Source organism: Hyla sarda, chromosome 9 (assembly GCF_029499605.1).
Source record: "Hyla sarda isolate aHylSar1 chromosome 9, aHylSar1.hap1, whole genome shotgun sequence".
Lineage (NCBI taxonomy): Eukaryota > Metazoa > Chordata > Amphibia > Anura > Hylidae > Hyla > Hyla sarda.
In genome coordinates this window covers 156,995,220-157,020,393 of record NC_079197.1, presented here as the reverse complement: position 1 = coordinate 157,020,393, position 25,174 = coordinate 156,995,220, and the positions used below count along the sequence as shown (strand labels likewise).

At 42.0% G+C, this 25,174-nt stretch overlaps 1 protein-coding gene across 1 annotated transcript; it reads right to left on the bottom strand.

The window, feature by feature from the left end:
- Nucleotides 1-377: 377 nt before the first annotated feature.
- Nucleotides 378-24,110, bottom strand: LOC130291121 (neurofilament heavy polypeptide-like). Its single transcript, XM_056539559.1, has 6 exons — nt 21,461-24,110; nt 20,461-20,535; nt 10,901-10,997; nt 6,886-6,981; nt 6,595-6,733; nt 378-1,019 (listed from the first exon to the last, which is right to left on the bottom strand). Exons 1-6 carry the CDS (start codon nt 23,772-23,774, stop codon nt 882-884), a joined length of 2,859 nt encoding a protein of 952 aa, XP_056395534.1. The 5' UTR covers nt 23,775-24,110; the 3' UTR covers nt 378-881.
- Between the last annotated feature and the right edge of the window lie 1,064 nt (nt 24,111-25,174).

The window sequence follows — 25,174 nt, the reverse complement described above, 5'->3', positions numbered from 1 at the left end:
GCACCCGCCCAGCCAGCACCACCATCGCACGACCCCCCCAAATACCATAATAATCTGCATTTTTCAGCCTACTGGAAGAGTAGAGTGCCACCTCCGAGGCCAGACAGGCAGATCAGGTCCATCCAGCATCCTGACATCGATCCGCACCTCCATATATCCGCCTCATGAGGAGGAGGTTTGTGACAGTGTGTCACTCCAGTAGTAAGGTGGGGAGTGTCAAGGGGCGGAGCCAATGGGCGGGGTAAGGGGAAGGCAAAATTGGCTTTTGCCTAGGGTGGCAAAAATCCTTGCATAAGCCCTGCCAACCAGGGTGCCTCCAGCTGTTGCAAAACTACAACTCCCAGCATGCCCGGACAGCCAACGGCTGTCCGGGCATGCTGGAAGTTGTAGTTTTGCAACAGCTGGAGGCACCCTGGTTGGGAAACACTGGTGTATACTATAGATGAGTACAGTGAGCACCATAGATCAAATTCTTACACCCAGATCAATGGAGATAACATGAGATTGTTCAAGATGAGTTATGGGGAGAAAATCAGAGGCATCAATATGTGGATTCACTCCAGTGTTGTCGACCATTAATTCTTTTCTTTTTTTTTTTCCTCTTTTAAGGACTATTTATAAATCAAAAAGAAACAAAAACAGACAGCAATTTTTTTTTTTTTTTTTACGGAAAACCATGACGAATGGTTAATATTACTAGTAATATAATGTCTACAGCCCTGAATACTGATCTGAACCTACTGTATAAGCAGCATCCACTGTTACCATGACGATAATCTGTACAAGCTCCTTCAGCTTCAAAGAGTTCACTATTTTTACGGATTGTCCAGGATATTACAGATGTTTTGGGAATTCACCCTTTTTTTGGGGGGGGGGGGAATTCACCCTCGAAGCTGAGCGAATAAAGTGCTGTCCGCCACTCGCGTTCGGTGGAATCCCAGGACGGACAGGTCTTTGCTCTTGTGTAAGAAGTGAACGTACCGGAGACCCGGCCCGTAAGACTTGAATATGTGGGAAACCTGAAAGATAGAAGGGTTAAAGACATTGGGAAAGTAGTTGTGTCCCTATAATAGGGGTTGTCTCGTGTCCATGGGTTTTATGAGTGGGAGCGGATGCTATAAGGGGAGACCCAATATTCCATGACATCTGTAGACCCTCGGCAAAAGTTCTCCACTCCTTTTGAATAATTCCATACTGTGGGCTGGTCAATGCATCAAAAACAAGAACCAGTCAGTCAATTATGCCTTAACCCCTTAACGACGCAGGACGTAAATGTACGTCCTGGTGTGGCGGTACTTAAAGGGGTAGTCCAGTGGTGAAAAACTTATCCCCTATCCTAAGTATAGGGGATAAGTTTGAGATTGCGGGGGGTCCGACCGCTGGGGCCCCCTGTGATCTCTCTGTACGGGGGCCAGGCTCTCCGGCCAGATAGCGGGTGTCGACCTCCGCACGAAGCGGCGGCCGACACGCCCCCTCAATACATCTCTATGGCAGAGCCGGAGATTGCCGAAGGCAGCGCTTCGGCTCTGCCATAGAGTTGCATTGAGGGGGCGTGTCGGCCGCCGCTTCGTGCGGGGGTCGACATGCCCCCTTCCCGAGGGCTGTCGGGGCTCCGTACAGGAGATTGCAGGGGGCCCCAGCGGTCGGACCCCCCGCGATCTCAAATTTATCCCCTATCCTTAGGACAGGGGATAAGTTGTTCACCACTGGGTCACCACTGGACTACTCCTTTAACTCACAGGACATACATTTACGTCCTGTTCATGACCGCAAGCTCGGGTAATGCGCGGCAGGTACCGGCTGCTACCAGCAGCTAGGGACCCGCCGGTAACGGGGAACATCAGCGATCGCGCAGATGTCCGCCATTAACCCCTCAGATGCCGTGATCAATACAGATCACGGCATCTGCGGCAGTGCAGTCACTAAAATGGATGATCGGATCGCCCGCAGCGCTGCCGCGGGGATCCGATCATCCAGCATGGTGGCCGGAGGTCCCCTCACCTGCCTCCGGCCGTCTGCAGGGGTCTCCAGATGTCTTCTGCTCTGGTCTGAGATCGAGCAGACCAGAGCAGAAGATCACCAATAATACTGATCAGTGCTATTCCCTATGCATGGCACTGAACAGTATTAGCAATCAAGTGATTGCTATAGAGAGTCCCCTATGGGGACTATTAAAGTGTAAAAATAAAAGTAAAAAAAAAAAGTATTTAAAAAAAGGTTTTAAAAAATAAAAATCCCCTCCCCAATAAAAATGTAAATTGTCCCTTATTCCCATTTTACCCCCAAAAAGTGTACAAAAAAAAATAAACATTTTTTTTAAATAAACATATTTGGTATCACCGCATGCTTAAATATCCGAACTATTAAAATATAATGTTAAAGGGGTACTCTGGTGGAAAACCTTTTTTTTTTTTTTTTTTTAAATCAACTGGTGCCAGAAAGTTAAAGTGATTTGTAAATTACTTCTATAAAAAAAATCTTAATCCTTCCAGTACTTATTAGCTGCTGAATACTACAGAGGAAATGATTTTCTTTTTGGAACACAGTGGTCTCTGCTGACATCTCTGTCCATTTTAGGAACTGTCCAGAGTAGGAGAAAATCCCCATAGCAAACATATGCTGCTCTGGAAAGTTCCTAAAATGGACAGAGGTGTCAGCAGAGAGCACCATGTTCCAAAAAGAAAATAATTTCCTCTGTAGTATTCAGCAGCTAATAAGTACTGGAAGGATTAAGATTTTTTTATAGAAGTAATTTACAAATCTGTTTAACTTTCTGGCACCAGTTGATTTAAAAAAAAAAAAAAAAAAAAAAAAAAGTTTTCCACCGGAGTACCCCTTTAACCCCTTAAGGACTCAGCCAATTTAATTTTTACGTTTTCATTTTTTCCTCCTCGCCTTCTAAAAATCATAACTCTTTTATATTTTCATCCACAGACTAGTATGAGGGCTTGTTTTTTGCGCGACCAGTTGTCCTTTGTAATGACATCACTCATTATATCATAAAATGTATGGCGCAACCAAAAAACACTATTTTTGTGGTGAAATTAAAACGAAAAACGCAATTTTGCTAATTTTGGAAGGTTTCGTTTTCACGCCGTACAATTTATGGTAAAAGTGACGTGTGTTCTTTATTCTGAGGGTCAATACGATTAAAATGATACCCATTATTATATACTTTTATATTATTGTTGCGCTTAAAAAAAATCACAAACTTTTTAACCAAATTAGTACGTTTATAATCCCTTTATTTTGATGACCTCTAACTTTTTTATTTTTCAGTATAAGTGGCGGTATGGGGGCTCATTTTTTGCGCCATGATCTGTAGTTTTTTTTGATACCACATTTGCATATAAAAAACTTTTAATACATTTTTTATAATTTTTTTTTAATAAAATGTATTAAAAAAGTAGGAATTTTGGACTTTTTTTATTTTTTTTCGTTCACGCCATTCACCGTACGGGATCATTAACATTTTATTTTAATAGTTCGGACATTTACGCACGCGGTGATACCAAATATGTCCATAAAAAAAAAAATTACGCTTTTTGGGGGTAAAATAGGAAAAAACGGACGTTTTACTTTTTTATTGGGGGAGGGGATTTTTCACTTTTTTTTTACTTTTACTTTTACATTTTTTTACATTTTTTTTTACACTTGAATAGTCCCCATAGGGGACTATTCATAGCAATACCATGATTGCTAATACTGATCTGTTCTATGTATAGGACATAGAACAGATCAGTGTTATCGGCTATCTTCTGTTCTGGTCTGCTCGATCACAGACCAGAGCAGGAGACGCCGGGAGCCGCACGGAGGAAGGAGAGGGGACCTCCGTGCGGCGTTATGAATGATCGGATCCCCGCAGCAGCGCTGCGGGCGATCCGATCGTTCATTTAAATGGCGAACTGCCGCAGATGCCGGGATCTGTATTGATCCCGGCACCTGAGGGGTTAATGGCGGACGTCCGCGAGATCGCGGGCGTCGGCCATTGCCGGCGGGTCCCTGGCTGCGATCAGCAGCCGGGATCAGCCGCGCATGACACGGGCATCGCTCCGATGCCCGCGGTTATGCTTAGGACGTAAATGTACGTCCTGGTGCGTTAAGTACCACCTCACCAGGACGTACATTTACGTCCTGCGTCCTTAAGGGGTTAATGATACCGTACGGTGAATGGCGTGATCGTGCGGTTTAATTAACGATATATTTTTATAATTCGGACATTTCCGCACGCGGTGATACCATATATGTTTATTTTTATTTTTATTTACACTGTGTTTTTTTTTTTCATGGGAAAAGGGGGTTGATTCAAACTTTTATTAGGGAAGGGGTTAAATGATATTCATTCACTTTTTTTGTTCACTTTTTTTTTGCAGTGTTATAGGTCCCATAGGGGCCTATAACACTGCACACACTGATCATTGTTATCCCATAGGGACCTATAACACTGCACACACTGATCTTTATCATTGATTCTGCCGCATGACTGCTCATGCCTGGATCTCAGGCACTGAGCAGTCATTCGGCGATCGGACAGCGAGGAGGCAGCGAGGAGGTCCAACCCGCTATGACGCGGGGCCATGCCGTGGCCCCACGTTATAGATCGGGAGTGGACACATGACGTTCCAGTACGTCATGTGTCCTTAAGGGGTTAAAATGTCTTTTGGGACTACAGGGGCCCCTGACCCAGTCCCCTATAAGACATTTATTGCATATATTGTCTGAGACGGGACATTTTGTGGCCTAAACCAAGGGTCAAATCCTGGAATAAAAAAAAAGTGTGGGAACTTAACCCCTTAAGGACTCAGGGTTTTTCCGTTTTTGCACTTTCGTTTTTTCCTCCTTACCTTTTAAAAATCATAACCCTTTCAATTTTCCACCTAAAAATCCATATTATGGCTTATTTTTTGCGTCGCCAATTCTACTTTGCAGTGACATTAGTCATTTTACCCAAAAATGCACGGCGAAACGGAAAAAAAAATCATTGTGCGACAAAATCGAAAAAAAAACGCCATTTTGTAACTTTTGGGGGCTTTCGTTTCTACGCAGTGCATATTTCGGTAAAAATTACACCTTATCATTATTCTGTAGGTCCATACGGTTAAAATGATCCCCTACTTATATAGGTTTGATTTTGTCGCACTTCTGGAAAAAATCATAACTACATGCAGGAAAATGTATACATTTAAAAATGTCATCTTCTGACCCCTATAACTTTTTTATTTTTCTACGTACAGGGTGGTATGAGGACTCATTTTTTGCGCCGTGATCTGAAGTTTTTATCGGTATGATTTTTGTTTTGATCTGACTTTTTGATCACTTTTTATTCATTTTTTAATGGTATAAAAAGTGACCAAAATACGCTTTTTTGGACTTTGGAATTTTTTTGCGCGTACGCCATTGACCGTACGGCTTAATTAATGATATATTTTTATAGTTCGGACATTTACGCACGCGGCGATACCACATATGTTTATTTATTTATTTTTTTACACTGTTTTATTTTTTTTATGGGAAAAGGGGGTGATTCAAACTTTTATTAGGGAAGGGGTTAAATGACCTTTATCAACACTTTTTTTTTACATTTTTTTTGCAGTGTTATAGGTCCCATAGGGACCTATAACACTGCACACACTGATCTCCTATGCTGATCACTGGCGTGTATTAACACGCCTGTGATCAGCATTATCGGCGCTTGACTGCTCCTGCCTGGATCTCAGGCACGGAGCAGTCATTCGTCGATCGGACACCGGGGAGGCAGGTAAGAGCCCTCCCGGTGTCCGATCAGCTGTTCGGGACGCCGCGATTTCACCGCGGCGGTCCCGAACAGCCCGACTGAGCAGCCGGGTCACTTTCACTTTCACTTTAGAAGCGGTGGTCAGCTTTGACCGCCGCTTCTAAAGGGTTAATACCGCACATCGCCGCGATCGGCGATGTGTGGTATTAGCCGCGGGTCCCGGCCGTTGATTAGCGCCGGGACCGACGCGATATGATGCGGGATCGCGGCGCGATCCCGCTTCATATCGTGGGAGCCGGCGCAGGAAGTAAATATACGTCCTGCGTCGTTAAGGGGTTAAAGGGGTATTCCAGGCAAAAACTTTTTTATATATATATATATATATATATATATATATATCAACTGGCTCCGGAAAGTTAAACAGATTTGTAAATGACTTCTATTAAAAAATCTTAATCCTTCCAATAGTTATTAGCTTCTGAAGTTTTCTGTCTAACTACTCAATGATGATGTCAAGTCCCGGGAGCTGTGCATGATGGGAGAATATCCCCATAGGAACTGCACCCAGGACGTGACATCATCATTGAGCAGATAGACAGAAAACAACAACTCAACTTCAGAAGCTAATAACTATTGGAAGGATTAATATTTTTTAATAGAAGTAATTTACAAATCTGTTTAACTTTCTGGAGCCAGTTGATATATCAAAAAAAAGTTTGGCCTGGAATACCCCTTTAAGGACTGGTCTTGCTGGACTCCTGCTAATGGGAATAGTGTTCCTGCTTTGAAAAAAGTGCAGGAACTGAGTTCCCATGCGTTCCTGAAGGACTGGAGCCCTGGCCTCATCCCTTTTTACTCACCATGTTCCATCCTTTCGGTTCCCCACTCATGTCATTTTCTGGGGTCAGGTCTAGTTGAGCTAAAATGGTTGTCTTATCCTCCGCCAGCAGCTTGACATGAAGCTCGTAGATACATTTGTGGAGTTTGCTGTCTTCATACCTGTATAACAAACATTTGACACGAGACAGTGAACCTTGGTCCATGGTGATGGTTCCCATAAGGCCTATCTGCTACCATCCGAACATAACAAATCTGTCCAGACCTTAGACGATTTACTTCCACATTTACCTCTAATGTCCCCAAATACTCACCAGTCCAGGACATAGATATCCGGCTGATAGGAATCCAGCAACTCGGGCCAAAGACCTTCAGAGCTCAGATCCAACAGCTGCTCCTTCACACACCAACTGCAAATACCAAGCACACGTTATACCCGGGCATGTCATGCTGGGTACTGCCATATGTTTCCATAATGTTGTCAACTACAAGGATCTTTTGTCATGAAGAATAGCAGGATCGGATTCTTCTATATGTGTATTATGACAAATCCATAGCCTCCATAGAATCAGGGGTGTAACTATAGAGGTAACAGTCACACCGGGGCCCCGATGAGGAAGGAGGCCCCAAGGCACATCTGCCCTATAAGAGACCCAGATTATGCCTTTATTAAAGGGGTACTCTGGCCCCAAGACATCTTATCCCCTGTCCAAAGGATAGGGGATAAGATATCTGATCGCGAGGGTCGCGACGCTGGGGACCCCCGCAATCTAGCATGCAGCACCCACCTGTAAGCACTGCAGGAAGCGCTGGAGGCTCTTAGTGTTATGCCTCCCGACCATGGGGACGGGGTATCGTGACGTCCAGACTCTGCCCCCGTGTGACGTCACACCCCGCCCCCTCAATGCAAGTCTATGGGAGGGGGCATCACGCCCCCTCCCATAGACTTGAATTGAGGGGGCGGGGTGTGACGTCATACAGGGGTGGAGTCGGGACATCACGATACCCCGTCCCCATGGTCGGAGGCATAACACTAAGAGCCTCCAGCGCGGGACCCCAGCGATCAGACATCTTATGCCCTATCCTTTGGATAGGGGATAAGATGTCTTGGGGACGGATGGTAAAAAAATGGGGCCCTGTTGCAGATCTTGCGTTGGGGCCCAGAAGCTAAAAGTTACGCCTCTGCATAGAATGTGCCATACTGTACTGTAGGTAATACTATACTTTGTACGTCGCATATCAAAGGAAGACTCTAGACTTCACTGATTTTAAAAAGTTTCTAAATTTTCTATGTCACAATTTTTATTTGTAGTTTTTACAGTGGCCACTAAGCCTATTAACACATATTTATTTTATAGCCATAAAATGTGTACCCTTTTTTCTGTCTATTCTTTTTTTTTTTTCGGACCCAAAGCACCACCATGGAAAAAAATCACAGCTAAAATAGGTGACATATCCCTTTTTTTTTAGACATAAAAAATCTACAGCGCACCCAGATTTTTTACCTTTTTAAAAACCAAAAAATAAATAAATACTTGTGGGGGGAAGGAGAAAAAAAAAACAATTGCACCATTTTTATTGGGGGGAGTTAAGTTTACTGTCTGATTTAGCAGCTTTCACTGTGCAAGATAAATACCTTTATATTTTAATAGTTCAGACCTTTCCAGGTATGTTTGTTTGTTTTTTTTGTTTGTTTTTTTTTGTTATGTTTTTTATTTGAAAAATAGGTAAAAGTTCTTTGTTTGTTTTTTTTATTCTTATTATTAAGGTTTTTAATTTTTCATTAATCATTTTGCTTTTAATACATTTTTGAGTATTTTGAAATACTTTAGTTCTCTTTACTTGGGAGCTTGAACATTCAATTGTTTCTACAATGCCACGCAATACAAAAATATTGCAGTGTACTGTCTACTATTACACCTTGCCTCTTGTGCAGCCGTCACGCCCCCTCAACATAGACTTGCATTGAGGAGGTGGGGCGTGGCATCATGAGGGGGCGGGGTTTTAATGTCACAAGCTCCCGGCTCCAGCGTTTGGAACAGTTTGTGCCAAACACTGAGCAGCGGAGTACCCCTTTAAACAGATTTGAATTACCTCTATTTAAAAATCTTAATCCTTCCAGTACTTATCAGCTGCTGTATGCTCCAGAGAAAGTTATTTTCTTTTTGAATTTCTTTTCTCTCTGACCACAGTGCTCTCTGCTGACACCTCTGTCCATGTCAGGAACTTTCCAGAGAAGGAACAAATCCCCATAGGAAACCTCTCCTGCTCTGGACAGTTCCTGACATGGACAGAGGTGTCAGCAGAGAGCACTGTGGTCAGACATAAAAGAAAAAAATAATTAAAAAAACGACTTCCTGTGGAGCATACAGCAGCTGATAAGTACTGGAAGGATTTAGATTTTTTAATAGAAGTAATTTACAAATCTGTTTAACTTTCTGCCACCAGTTGATTTAAAAAAACATTTTCCACCAGTGTATCCCTTTAATGCCTCCATGAATCTTTAGTACTTTCTGGAGCATTAAGAGGTTAAGGGGGTATTCCAGGAAAAAACTTTTTTTTTTTTCATATCATCTGGATCCATAAAATTAAACAGATTTGTAAATTACCTCTATTAAAAAATCTTAATCCTTTCAATAATTATCAGCTGCTGAAGTTGAGTTGTTGTTTTCTGTCTGGCAACAGTGCTCTCTGCTGACATCTCTGCTTGTCTTGGGAACTGCACAGAGTAGATAAGGTTTGCTATGGGGATTTGCTTCTAAACTGGGTGGTTCACGAGATGTCATCAGAGAGCAGAAAACAGAAAAGAACAACTCAACTTCAGCAGCTCATAAGTACTGAAAGGATTAAGATTTTTTTAATAGAAGTAATTTACAAATCTGTTTAACTTTCTGGAGCCAGTTGATTTTCATTTTTGTTATGTTGCTCCTTGTGGTAAAATAAAATTTACCACAAGTGACTACAACAGAGGTAGAGAAACATCTTGTAGATCAGTGGTCTTCAACCTGTGGACCTCCAGATGTTGCAAAACTACAACTCCCAGCATGCCCGGACAGCCAACGGCTGTCCGGGCATGCTGGGAGTTGTAGTTTTGCAACATCTGGAGGTCTGCAGGTTGGAGACCACTGTTGTAGATGATTAAGAGAAATGGTAGGAGCCAGAGCTAAACTTCAGGTCTCATAATAAAGGGTCTGAATACTTATGTTCATGCAAAATTTTAGTTTTTCCTTTTTAATAAATTTACAGAAATTTCTAGCATTTAATTTTTTTGCATTATTATTATGGGGTATTGAGTGCAGAATGATGAGGGAATCATTTATTTATCACAACGCTGTAAAGGCGAAACGTGACAAAAGTGGAAGGGTCTGAAAACGCTCTAAATGCACTGGACAGTGATCACAGCAGGGTCGTTAAAAAAATGCAGTACTGCTCATGACCAGCAGGTGGTGATGTGTAGCATTGGGATTCATTGAAACACAGGTGGTTCCTTTCTTTATCTACAGCAGTGTTCCCCAACCAGGGTGCCTTCAGCTGTTGCAAAACTACAACTCCCTGTGTGACAAGACAGCCAAAGACTCCAAAATATTAATTATAAAAAATAAATAAATAAATTAAAAAAAACACACAACAGTGTAACCTAATTGTAATTCAGAACTCCACTTAGAAAACGGCACAATATAACTAACAAGAACAAAAGAGGAAAAATTGAATGGGAAACATAAAAATAATAAGGGGGAAAAAAAAGAGTATTTTTACATTAATAAAATTAAGAAATTTTGTAAAAATATCACATTTTTAAATATAAAAAATTGACCTATATGTTTTGCGCTTATTAATCCATTCAAGCACAGAATGACATTAAAGGGGTACTCCGTCCCTAGACATCTTATCCCAGGGGTCCTGCTGCTGGGATCCCCGAGATCTCTGTGCAGTACACGACATTCATTAAGAACGCTTGGAGTGGACAGCGGGGGTCGTGAAGTTACTGTCACGCCCCTCGTGACAGCATCCACCACGCCCCCTCCCATAGACTTGCATTGAGGGGGCGTGGTGTGATGTCACGAGGGGCGTGGCAGTGATATCACGACCCCCTGCTGCCTGCTCCAAGCATTCGGAACAAAATGTTCCAAAAGCTGGGGCAGCGGAGTACCCCTTTAATCCATTCAACGTGTCAAAATAGTTTTCTACATCCCTCCCCCCTTCTAGATGGTGAGAAAAGTTTATGACCTTCTTCCACTTTTATTTTAGGTGAATTCTTTAGGTTGTTCGGGCATGCTGGGTAAATGAGGGCCATTGAGTACTTGGGGGTAAGTGATGGAGGTCACCCACCTGTACTCGGGCAGATAACAGACCACCACACCTGGAGGAACATGGCTTCTGTCCACAGGGATTTCTTCCACGGTTATTTGCCACCCGCTGAAGTCACCTGAAAAGACAAACGTAGAAATACAAGACTGGGAGAATAAAAAGTAAAAAATAAATAAATAAATAAAAATTAAATAAATAAATAAATATATATATATATATATATATATATATATACAGAGTTACACACCTCTATGTAACATATGTGGGAGCCTGTTAAGGCGGAGTTTGTGGGAGGGGTGTGATAGTATTTAACGCCCCCTGCGTACAGGTCAGGGTATGCACGGCGTTTGGCGATAGGAACGTTCGGCCTGTTGCGTCTGGAGGAGATTCAGCATTTAAATCTCCCGCCATTTTTGAATTCCAAGCAGCCGCTCTCACTACAGTCGCCGTGCGGTATCCTGAGCCCTGCTAGTTACTATGGGCACGGCATCGTTTGTAGCCGCCACCTGCTTCATGAGGGAGGCCTGGATCTTCACTAATGGTGGTAAAGTATTACGGGGGTGGGGGGTGTAGAATCAGTTTAGGAGGTGCAGATTGGGGGAGAGGTTCCGGTAGGTAGGGACGCCCCGCTTAGCATCTGTCAGGGGGTGGAAGCCTCTGCCCGATGCAGAGTCGGAAGCTTATGGCCGGTCGCGGCACCATGGTCCTATGGCTCCATGGCTCTGTCTTAAGCACATGCGGTGGGGAGCTGGTGCAGATCCACAGGCCAGGCTGCAGGGGGAACGTATCCGTCTTAGCCTCTGTGTCCGATCCGACTCTAGCTCCACATCGTGTGAATATTGGCGGGGAATGCCACTCACTGGGAAATATGATGTTGTTAAATGAACAATAGTTTCTTTCCTTATGGAGCACTAAATGTTAGGCTCACCAGTGTATTCAGCCATTGTAGTGGGTGCCATCCAAACTGCACCTATTGATTAATTGATTAGGAGTTTGGGCTACTGATGGATTGCATTGTTAATGATAAGTTCTATTACACACTATTACACACACGCGTAAATTATTGTTAGTGACACATTAAGAGCTATAATATCATGACCCATAAGCGGTAGTATACCCGTTATGCCTGCCAGGCCTGCAGGGGGATGCACTGTGCATTGTTGTTACTGACACCTCTTCAGAGCAACAATATTCACGATCCTTATGCGGTAGAGAAGAAAAAAAACATATATATATATATACACACACATATATATATATACCTATTATGCCTGCCACGTCTACAGGCGGATACACTGTGCAATTATTGTTACTGACTCCTTTTCAGAGCAATAATATCACAACCTACAAGCGGTAGTATAGCTGTTATGCCTGCCACGTCTGCAGGGAGATGCACTGCGTATTGGCTACTGTCATGTTTCAGAGCAATAATATAAAGGCTCATAGGCAGTAGTATTCTTGTTGTGCCTGCCACGTATGCAGGGGGATGTACTGCATGATTATTGTACCTGACACATTTTCAGAGCTATAATACCACGACTCATAGGAGGTAGTATTCTTGTTGTGCCTGCCACGTATGCAGGGGGATGTACTGCGTGATTATTGTACCTGACACATTTTCAGAGCTATAATACCACGACTCATAGGAGGTAGTATACCTGTTGTGCCTGCCACATCTGCAGGGTCAAGCACTGCGTAATTATTGTTACTGCAATTGTCAGAGCCATTGTCAAGGGCAGGTGATGGTAGGGAGACATAGGTTATTGTTTGGGTTTTTGGCCCTTTATGGACGAGGCCCTCCAAGAGGTTGTAGCTCACTACTAACTATCACGTTAAGTTTCATCAATCGTACAGATACAACAGTTTCAGCCAGTCGAACAGATGTTACATGGACATTTGTACGCACCTCAAGGCATTGTGTGGTTCCTGGTATTCTGTACTATTCTTCAAGGTCAGGTGTTTGGACAAGGCTAGTGATAATTGTTTTCTCAATTACAGACAGTTTTTTTGGCCCTCTATAGGCATGCCCACGGTCGCGGTTTCGGGCACACTTCTGACCGCTGTAAGTAGGTATGGTATTAATATTCCTGCTATTATTGTTATATTCAACAGTATTGGTAATTATTATTGGTGTCATTTATAGTGCTATTATTATTAGTATTATTATGTTGTCATTACGGTATCGTTATTATTATTATTATTATTGTTACTGTCATCATTATTGTGGTTATCGTTATAGCCGTTATCATTATGACCATATCGTTATCCCCGTTTATAGCTATTACCATTATTTTGTGTTATTGTAGTGATTAGTCTCAGGCAGCCTGTTCAAGTTGTAGCCTCGATCACAAGTGGAAGCCGGTTAAGGTGAGTTTGTGGGAGGGGCCTGAGAGTATTTAACGCCCCTTGCATACAGGTCAGGGCAAGCACGGCGTTTGGTGACATCCCGCCCAACCCTCCCTTATATTATCATTCTCCATCTGAGTAGGCCCTCTATAGGCACGCCCACGGTCGCGGTTTCGGGCAGACTTCTAGTATGTTCTTAATATGGTATGGTCTTAATATTCTTGCTATTATTGTTATATTCAACAGTATTGGTAATTATTTGGTGGCCAAGCAAACTATTGTTATTGCCCAGATTATTATTTCTATTATTATTCAGCCGCAGACATCAAATGCTTATTATATCTGCCGCACTGTTACTCAGAAACACATGAGACTTTGCATAGTGGTAGACCCATGAGCTGTGCACAATCTTATGCAATATCGAGGTCATAGGTCACATGGTAAGGCCGCCATCTTGTTTTTTATGGAAATTTTGCACAATATTAAAAAAAATCTTCTTCTCTACAACCGCTAAAGCTACAGATATATAAATCACTGTATGTGGATACACTGTTGTGCAGGGTCAGATTTGTTCATTATAAGACTTTTGGTCACATGGTTGGGCAGCCATATTGAATTGCACAAAATTCTACAAACACCTTCTTCTCTTAAACCGTTTGTTAGAATAACATATAATTTGGCAGACAAGTTCATGGTCACCTCCTGTACCAAAGTTGTTAAAGCTGGTTCACTTGCATAATCAATATGGCCGCCGCTCGCCAATAGGATTTAGATAGCATTAATATAGATGTGCAATTTTTTTTTATGTGTGTAACATGTACAGTTAATTAAAAATCTATGTTTCTTTGCACAATGGTACAGTACTCTACTGTACTTAAGATTTTTATAACAATAAAGGTCATAGGTCACATGAGCTGGCAGCCATTTTGTTTTAGTTGACACTATTCAGTGCTATATGCAAAGACATGTCTTTCTAAAACCATTAAAGATACAGATGTACAAGTAGCCGCGTATGGTTACACTGTGACCTAGACTCATACATGTTTGTTTGACATCATTCAACCATATGGTTCGGCAGCCATATTGAATAATGTAAATATTATCAATTATTCCTATTATTTCTATGGGGCTTTTAGTAATATGCCTGTAATTGCTCAATGTTACTTCAAAACTCATGACGTTTTACCGAAGGGTAGAGCCCTGTACTATGCATAATCTGTTGTAACATAAAGGTCATAGGTCACATGGTCAGGCAGCCATGTTTTTGCATAATATTGAAACCTCTCCATTTCCACAATCACTATAGATACAGATTTAAACATGGTTACATTTGGTTACACTGTGATCACAATTATGAATTTTTCATTACAAGTCTATTGATCACATGGTTTAGCCGCCATGTTGAATTGCACAATATTCTACAAGCATCTTCTTCTCTGTAACCGTTTGTTAGAATAACGTATAATTTGGCAGACATGTCCATGGTTACCTCCTGTACCAAGGTTGTTAAAGCTGGTTCATTTGCATAATCAATATGGCTACCGCACGCCAAAAACATCTAGATTGGCATTAATAATGATATGCAGATTTGTTAAATGCGTGTAATATGTACATTGTTAATCTAAAAGTTATGTACAATGGTAGATTACTCACATTCTGTACCACAATTGGCCACCATATTTGGCGGCCATGTTGGATTGCGCAACATTCTGCATATGAGGTTTTCTCTGAAATGTCTGGTAAGAACAATTTAAAAATTAGCACAAAGGTTTGTGACTACTTTGTGTACCATAACTGATCATCAGATTTGTCAGCCATATTGGATTGCGCAAAATTCTGCATACATAGTTTTCTCTTAAATTACTAGTAAAAACAATGTGAAAATTAGCACACATGTTCGTCATCAATTTCTGTGCTATTAGCGATCACTAGATTTGGCAGCCATATTGGATTGAGCCATATTCTGTAAACATAGTTTTCTTTAAAATTATTGGTCCGAACCGTGCGGAAATTAGTGCCCATGTTCGTCATCACTTTGTGTACCACAGTTGATCACCAGATTTGGTGGCCATATTGGATTGCACAATTTTCTGTATACATCATATTCTCTGTAATTACTGGTCAGAACAATGTGGAAATTAGCACACATGTTCGTGATTACTTACTGTACCACAGTTGACCACCAGATTTTGCGGCCATATTGGATTGCGCAATATTCTTCAAACTTAGTTTTCGCGGAAATTACTGGTCAGAACAATATAAAAATTAGCACAAATGTTCATGATCACTTTCTGTACCACAACTGATCACCAGATTTTGCAGCCATATTGGATTGCCGATATTCTACATAGTTTTTCTAAAATTGCTGGTCAGGTCAGAACAATGAGAAAATTAGCACAAATGTTCGTGATCACTTTCTGTACCACATTTGATCACATGGTTTGGCCGCCATATTGGATTGCACAATATTCTGTATACATAGTTTTCTCCTTAATTATTCATAAGAACAATGAAAATTTGCACACATGTTCGTGATCCCACTCTCTACCACATGTGATCACAAGATTTGGTGGCCATATTGGATTGTACAATATTCTGCAAACAGAACAATATAAAAATTAGCACACATGCTCGCAATCACTTTCTGTACCACCACGGATCACATGGTTTGGCTGCCATATTGGATTGCACAATATTCTTAAATTAATGGTATGAACAATTTGAATATAAGCACACATGTCCACGATCCCCTTCTCCACCATCAGGGGTCACAGCAATCGTGGGCTATACCCCGGATGGGCAGCTTGGCCACTTGTATTGCTGCTTGCAGCTATATTTATTATTATTATTGGTGTCATTTGTAGTGTTATTATTATTAGCATTATTATTATGTTATTATTGTTAGTCTTATCGTCATTGTGGTATCGTTGTCACGGTTATTTTTGTTACTGTCATCATTATTGTGGTCATCGTTATAGCCGTTATCATTATGACCGTATCGTTAACCCTGTTTATAGCTATTACCATTATTGCATTGAGCATTATTGCACAGAATGACATATAAGAATATAGAAGCACAGAATGATATATATGAATATAGAAGCACAGAATGATATATATGAATATAGAAGCACAGAATGATATATAACTATATAGAAGCACAGAATGATATATAAGAATATAGAAGCACAGAATGATATATAAGAATATAGAAGCACAGAATGATATATATGAATATAGAAGCACAGAATGACATATAAGAATATAGAAGCACAGAATGATATATATGAATATAGAAGCACAGAATGATATATAACTATATAGAAGCACAGAATGATATATAAGAATATAGAAGCACAGAATGATATATAAGAATATAGAAGCACAGAATGATATATATGAATATAGAAGCACAGAATAACATATATGAATATAGAAGCACAGAATGATATATATGAATATAGAAGCACAGAATGACATATAAGAATATAGAAGCACAGAATGACATATATGAATATAGAAGCACAGAATGATATATATGAATATAGAAGCACAGAATGACATATATGAATATAGAAGCACAGAATGACATATATGAATATAGAAGCACAGAATGACATATATGAATATAGAAGCACAGAATGATATATAAGAATATAGAAGCACAGAATGACATATATGAATATAGAAGCACAGAATGACATATATGAATATAGAAGCACAGAATGATATATAAGAATATAGAAGCACAGAATGATATATAAGAATATAGAAGCACAGAATGACATATAAGAATATAGAAGCACAGAATGATATATATGAATATAGAAGCACAGAATGACATATATGAATATAGAAGCACAGAATGATATATATGAATATAGAAGCACAGAATGACATATAAGAATATAGAAGCACAGAATGATATATAAGAATATAGAAGCACAGAATGATATATAAGAATATAGAAGCACAGAATGACATATATGAATATAGAAGCACAGAATGATATATAAGAATATAGAAGCACAGAATGATATATATGAATATAGAAGCACAGAATGATATATATGAATATAGAAGCACAGAATGACATATATGAATATAGAAGCACAGAATTATATATATGAATATAGAAGCACAGAATGATATATATGAATATAGAAGCACAGAATGACATATATGAATATAGAAGCACAGAATGATATATATGAATATAGAAGCACAGAATGATATATATGAATATAGAAGCACAGAATGACATATATGAATATAGAAGCACAGAATGACATATATGAATATAGAAGCGCAGAATAAGAGTCTAGTTTCCCTATTGTATTGTGCACATGCTGTATAATCTTGGTTGCGATGCTTTGTGACAATTGCAGATGATACTCTATAAAACAGCTGAGAGAGGTTACATTATCCAAGGAGAATAAAGCTGCTGCCAGATCCCCCTGACACTGCTTATCTCCAGGTATTAGGACAGGTGAAAAGCCAATAATAGAGATGTTAGGGGGCATAATAACTTTATAGCTATAGGCAGGGACAGTCTAAGCAACCAGTGTGCCTCCAGCTGTTGAAAAACTACAACTCCACCATGCAGGAAGTTGTAGCTTTCCAACAGCTGGAGGAACATGGGATGTGCAGTTATTTAAGGTGTAACAGTCACTACTGAAGGGGTGCTAATGGCTTCCAATAGGCCTGTTTAAAAATAAAAGAAGCAATCTGATTGGTTGCTATGGGCAACTGCACCATTCTTCCTCTACACAGGTTTTGATAAATCTCCCCTTACGTTTTGATTGAGATTTGATGACTGATTCACTTGCCCTAAGGCCATGTTCACACGACAGAACTTCTGAGCAGAATACGACAGAAAAAATTCAGCTAGAAAATTCCGTTACAGCAGTCCCATTATTTCCAATGAGATTCTGCTGCACCATGCACATGGTGAAATTTCCACGGTGAAAACATCCCGGTGGAAATCGGCCTCCGCTGAAAGAATTGACATGCCGACAGAATCAGCTCGGAAGTGCATTGTCATCTATGGAGCGGTGTTTATCGGACAGACATTCTGCAAACATTCCACCGTATGAACCAGTTTTCTATCCCTATAAACTAAGCTGATTTGGGAAAATTCCTTCCATGCTCCCAGAATTATTAGGAACCCTGGCTGTGAATCACAACCCTACTCTATCCACCTGAATTATCCAAGAGCAACACCGACATGATCTGGAAACCCCTAAAGGAAAGTAGGGTGGGGGACATAAACTGATAAGAGGCTTAAATTCCGGAGAAAAACAATGTTTTTCATATCAACTGGCTCCAGAATGTTATACAGATTTGTAAATTACTTCTATTAAAAAAAATATTAATCCTGCCAGTACTTATCAGCTGCTGAAGTTGAGTTGTTCTTTTCTGTCTGACCACAGTGCTCTCTGCTGACACCTCAGTCTGTCTCAGGAACTGTCCAGAGTAGAAGAAAATCCCCATAGCAAACCTCTCCTGCTCCTGACAGTTCCTGAGACAGACAGAGGTGTCAGCAGAGAACACTGTGGTCAAACAGAAAAGAACAACTCAACTTCAGCAGATGATAAGTACTGGTAGGATTAAGATTTTTTAATAGAGGTAATTTACAAATCTGTTTAAAGGGAACCAATCATCAGATTTTATCCTATATAATGCTTGGTAAAGCGTTATACAGTAACCCCCCCCGACCTGCGATGGCCCCGACATATGATAAAATCGACATACGATGCTTTTATATGTCGGGGCCATCGCATTAACTGCTATCCGACAGCGCAAAATGCTTAAGCTGCTGTCGGATAGCAGTGTAATGTGCCCCAGCAGGTTCATTTACCTATTCCCGCTGCTCCGGGTCCACTTCGCGATCCTCCGGCGTCTTCTGCATCTTCTCCAGGGTCCGGGCCTCGCTTTCCGGCATCGTTATTACGTCACTACGCACGCCGCGCCGGCGCAGCAGCGTAATAACGTCACCAGAAAGCGAGGCCCGGACCCTGCAGAAGATGCGCAAGACACCGGAGGATCGCGAAGAAGACTCCGGAGCAGCGGGACAGCATCAGGAGCCCCTGGGACAGCAGCGGGAGCGGTGAGGACGCGGTCCGGAACGGCGGGGACAGGTGAGTACAGCTTCCTATACTTTACATTGCACGAATCCCTCAACATACAATGGATTCGACAAACGATGGGTCGTTTGGAACGAATTACCATCGTATGTTGAGGGACCACTGTATAGGGTAAAATTGTTGTCCTCACCATCCCCGGGGGACGCTCCTGCCTCCAGGGATGGTGAAGATATGAAGTTATAAACTAGTCACCGCCGCCGTAAGTAGTCACCTGGGCGGGGAGCTCTTCTCATCTACTCCCGTTCTTAGGCCGGGAGCGACGCCCCCCCCCCCCCCCCCCCGCTTGATTGATGGGCCGCGTCATTGTTCCGCTCACTGAACAGACGGAGCAGAGCGATGACGCTGCCCATCAATCAAGCGGAGGGGGCGTCGCTGCCGGCCGAAGAACGGGAGTAGGTGAGAGGGGCTCCCCGGGAATGGTGAAAATAAAGATTTTACCCTATATAACGCTTTGCCAAGCGTTTTATAGGGTAAAATCTGATGATTGGTTCCCTTTAACTTTCCGGAGCCAGTTGATATATATATATATATATATTTAAAAAAAAAATTTCACCGGAATACCCCTTTAATTCTTCACAGCCCTAGAGGCTATTGTTTGAGCACACCTGAAGCTAAAGGAAGCCTGTCTGATACGTGCAGTAGATACCTGATGACCAAATCAGATATGACTCCAATTTGTGGCTCATTCCCAGGAAGAACTAACATATATCAGATATAGAAATCATGTAGGCCACTTCTACCGTAAACTATCAGGTCTGTCTGCAAAACTCTAAAGCAGTGGTCTTCAACCTGCGGACCTCCAGATGTTGCAAAACTACAACTCCCAGCATGCCCGGACAGCCGTTGGCTGTCCGGGCATGCTGGGAGTTGTAGTTTTGCAACATCTGGAGGTCCGCAGGTTGGAGACCACTGCTCTAAAGCATACGAGCAATTTCAGGGCGTTGTGAATGCTGCAAATGAAAACACAGAAATGATGGGAGAGAGATACATTGGGTGTGATCTGGAAATGACAGGAACCGTATCACACGCTGAGCAGGTAGGAACACGATCAGAGCTAAAGCATAAGAGAGAATCATTTCTGACACAGACCTAATGTCTCCAGGGGCTTCTTCTCAGGGGGTGGGTCGAATTCTTCCTGCGGAGGAGGCTGCGAGGTGGATAAACCTATAGAGATAACACATACATGGACATACAGGTTAGAGCTTGTACTGCTGAGAGGACAGGAGAGAAGTAGGAAAAGAGACAGCTTCTACCATCACAATATCAACTATGTGACGACTGAGCTGAAATGTTCTTAAAGGGGTATTCCAGGATTTGTTTTTATTTGACTATGCTACAGGGGCTGTAAAATTTGTGTAGTTCATAATATAGTGTCTGTATCGGTGTTTGATGGTGGTCTGGCATTCTTATGTCATCTTTGCCCCGATGTTTATTTTCAGCAGCATACAAAAAAGGAGTGTTGTCTCAGGTTTTCCCAATTTGCAGTGCAGCCGAGACATTACATCACTAGTCAGGTGTTGAAAGGGAGGCTGTCTGCTTCAATGGGTGAAATGACCACTGGGTGTTGTGGGGTTGGATCATCCTCCACAGGGCAGCAGCTGTACTGCAATGGGTGAGGTGGCTGATGTGTGGGAGGGAGAAAAATGACCTCATACTTACAAACAAGGGATCCTGGGACTTGTAGTTGGAGGGAGGGAACTCCAACAGGAAATAGCCATTTCAAAAAAAATAAATTGTGGACTCACAACACAGCCATTTAGCCCCAAGACAAGCATGGGTTATTCCTAAGCATGTCCATTACTGTCTGGCAGGTAAGTGCTAAAATCCCCTTATGGTGGAGAAACCCTTTAAGAATTTGGGTAAATAGTAATGTTCCAAATTTGCACCTTTGGAATTGGAAAATAGGAGCATAAATCAGGAATGGAAAGGTATGGACCTTTTTGATCTGACGCACTATATTTTATACCAGTGTTCTCCAACCTGTGGCTCTCCAGCCATTGCTTCACAACCAAAAGGAGAGCCACAGGTTGAGGAACACTGTACTTTGTATTCCTTACATGCACAAAGGAATTGGAAGACTAGATCGTACCTTCAGGATTTGGGCTTTTCAGGAGGTTCCTTCCAAAGGGTTTCTTTTTGTAGATTTCTTCCCATTTGGCATTTTCTGGCAGGACAATTGCCCTCTCCTTGAGACGCCATTCCTTCTCACATAGTTCAAACCAGCCCTCAGCCGTCTCTGGTTCCTTCGGTAATGGTGGAAGCAGATGTGACAAGTCTTGCACTGTGTCTCTCTGTGGCTCCTGTTTTGGAGTTTTAAATTTGGGTGGTTTTGGTCCCTGAGTTGTCTCCTGCTTTTCCTGTTCGAGTGCTGTCACTGGAGGCTTCTCTTGTTCCTGGACTGATGTTATGGGTTTCTCTACTTCTTGAGCGGTGTGTTTGGTTTGCTCTTGTTCCTGAGATGTTACTTTGGGCTTTTCCAATTCCAGGGATGTCGCATTAGGCTTTTCTTGTACCTGAGCTGGAGATGTAAGTGTAGGCATCTCCTGTTCCTGAGTTGACACTATAGACTTATCCTGTTCCTGAAATGTCACCCTGGGCTTCTTTGGTTCCTGAGATGTCACTTTGGTCTTTTCCAATTCCAGAGTTGCCACATTAAGATTTTCTTGTACCTGTGCTGGAGATGTAATTGTAGGCCTCTCCTGTTCCTGAGTTGTCACTATAGATTTATCCTGTTCCTTAAATGTCACCCTGGGCTTCTTTGGTTCCTGAGATGTCACCTTGGGCTTTTCCAGTTCCAGGGATGTCATGTTAGGCTTCTCTTGTATATGAGCTGTTACATTTGGCTTTTCTTGCTCCTGAGATGTCACTTTGAGTTTCTCTGGAGCCATGACTTTAGGCTTTTCCTGTTCCTGAATGGTAACTTTGGTCGTCTCTTGTTCTGCTGTCACTGTAGGCTTCTCCTGAATAGTCACTAGGGGCTTCTCTTGTACCTGGGCTGTCACATTAGGCCTTTCCTGTTCCTGGACAGTCACTATGGGCTTCTCTTGTACCTGTGCTGTCACTTTAGGCTTCTCCTGTTCCTGAACAGTCACTATGGGCTTCTCTTGTACATGGGCTGTCACTTTAGGCTTCTCCTGTTCCTGAACAGTCACTATGGGCTTCTCTTGTACCTGTGCTGTCACTTTAGGCTTCTCCTGTTCCTGAACAGTCACTATGGACTTCTCTTGTACCTTTGCTGTCACTTTAGGCTTCTCCTGTTCCTGAACAGTCACTATGGACTTTTCTTGTACCTGAGCAGTCACATTAGGCTTCTCCTGTTCCTGAACAGTCACTATGGGCTCATCTTGTACCTGGGCTGTCACTTTAGGCTTCTCCTGTTCCTGAACAGTCACTATGGACTTCTCTTGTACCTGAGCAGTCACATTAGGCTTCTCCTGTTCCTGAACGGTCACTATGGGCTTCTCTTGTACCTGTGCTGTCACTTTAGGCTTCTCCTGTTCCTGAACAGTCACTATAGGCTTCTCTTGTACCTGGGCTGTCACATTAGGCCTTTCCTGTTCCTGAATAGTCACTATGGGCTTCTCTTGTACCTGCGCTGTCAATTTAGGCTTCTCCTGTTCCTGAACAGTCACTATGGGCTTCTCTTGTATCTGGGCTGTCACATTAGGCTTCTCCTGTACCTGGGCTGTCACTTTAGGCTTCTCCTGTTCCTGGACAGTCTCTATTGGCTTCTCCTGTACCTGAGCTGTCACTTCAGTCTTCTCCGGTTCCTTCATTGCAGCTGTTGACTTGTATTCCTGAGCAGTCACATTTTGGTGCCTTTTCTCAGCTGCCTTCACATCCATGTTCACTTGTTTAGCGTCTCCCAGCTTCTCAGGTGTCTCTTTGTGTTTCCCGGCAGGTTTTGCATTTTTGTCATCTTTCTTTTTGTCCTCCTCTATCTTTACATGGACATCACTCTGAGCTGTCTCATTTTTATATGATACTTTTTGCCTGTTCTCTTTCTGGTCCACTTTCTTCAGTGTCTCTGCACCTTCTTTCAAGATCGGGTTACTCTCTCCCCCCTGTTTCTGTACTGGGATTTCCACTTTTTTGCTCTCATTTGCTCCTTCGGTAACACTTACAGGAACTTCTGTGTCAAATGGACTCTTCCCGGCCAACTTTGATTCTCCTACTCCAGAGCCAAGGGACTCTCCCACGCATCCCTTGGATTCTCCTCCGAGGCCATAGTTACCTGGGCTTCCGACTCCCCCCTCTTGCTTTGAGAAGTCACTCATCGTTGCGTCTGCTCTCTCTCCACTTCCAGGTGTTTTTAAGGCGATGCTCCTCCTTCCCATGGAGTGTAGGTGTGTGATACGATGAGTAGTACAGAGAGGAGGGAGTGCCGGCACAGGCAGTGTCATTTCGTCAGCAGAACAAGCGTGCCGTTGTGTTCACAGTGACTCTTGGGCCTGAATAAGAGACAGGTGACTGCAGGGACTCTTCTCCAGGCTCATTTTGGCCCATGCTAGGGAATATTAGCACCATTTTAAATTCTGAAGACTCCTGTTAGGGAGATTTCGGCTAAGGCTGACTTCATGTAAAAAAAATACAGTTCCGGGAGTTTGCAGCAATAGCAAAAATAATGCTAAAAAACACAGGTGTGCACATTCACCAAAATTGGCATGAATTTGTAATTGCAACCAGTAAGAGAAGATCTCCAGGGCCCAGGCTCTGTCATAATAATGGGCCCCAACCACACAGTAGAAGACAACTTCATTTGGGGTATGTTTTTTTTTCCCCAGACCTGTCCCACTCAAACCCCTATGAAATCCAGTATAAAGACAAACTGCAATACCAGACACAATCAATGGACAAGAGTGGCGCTGTCTCCTAAGTAGTAACACATAGTCTATTCCCTTTTAGGTTTGAGACCCATCTTTAATAAAGGCTACTTGGTGAATGTAATAGGTGAATACAAGTGAACACATCATGAAAACACGAGATAACCTGCCCTATAAAAGGTGTTTGCGACAGAGCTGTCACTTTATGAGGAACAGTTAAAGGGGTACTCTGGTGGAAAACATTTTTATTTTTAAATCAAATGGTGCCAGAAAGTTAAACAGATTTGTAAATTACTTCTATTAAAAGATCTTTACCCTTCCAGTACTTTTTAGCAGCTGTACGCTACAAAGGAAATTCTTTTCTTTTTGAATTTATTTTTTGCCTTTTCCACAGTGCTCTCTGCTGACACCTGATGCCCGTATCAGGAACTGTCGAGAGCAGGAGAAAATCCCCATAGCAAACCTATACGGCTCTGGACAGTTCCTGACACAGATAGAGGTGTCAGCAGAGAGCACTGTGGACAAGACAAAAAAGAAATTCAAAAAGAAAAGAATTTCCTCTGTAGCATACAGCTGCTAATAAGTCCTGGAAGGGTAATGATTTTTAAATAGAAGTAATTAACAAATCTGTTAAACTTTCTGGCACCAGTTGATTTAAAAAAAATATATATATCTGTTTTCCACCGGAGTACCCCTTTAAGGAGCTGTGTATATACATATATATACAGATAGGTGTGATCGGTGTTTGTGTTCACAGTTGTGGAGTTTGTAACTACTGTCCCCTCCCTGGTGACTCACTGACACTGTGCACTCATAGGGCCGGCTATGTATGTACATAACTTCCCTTTGTAGTCGTTCTTATTGGGCTCTTCTTTTAGGACAGGGTGTACCTACACATAGGTATGCATAACCCAAATACTGTACAATAAGTGCCATGCTGTAAAACCTACCTATACTTATCAATAACAATTATTTGATGC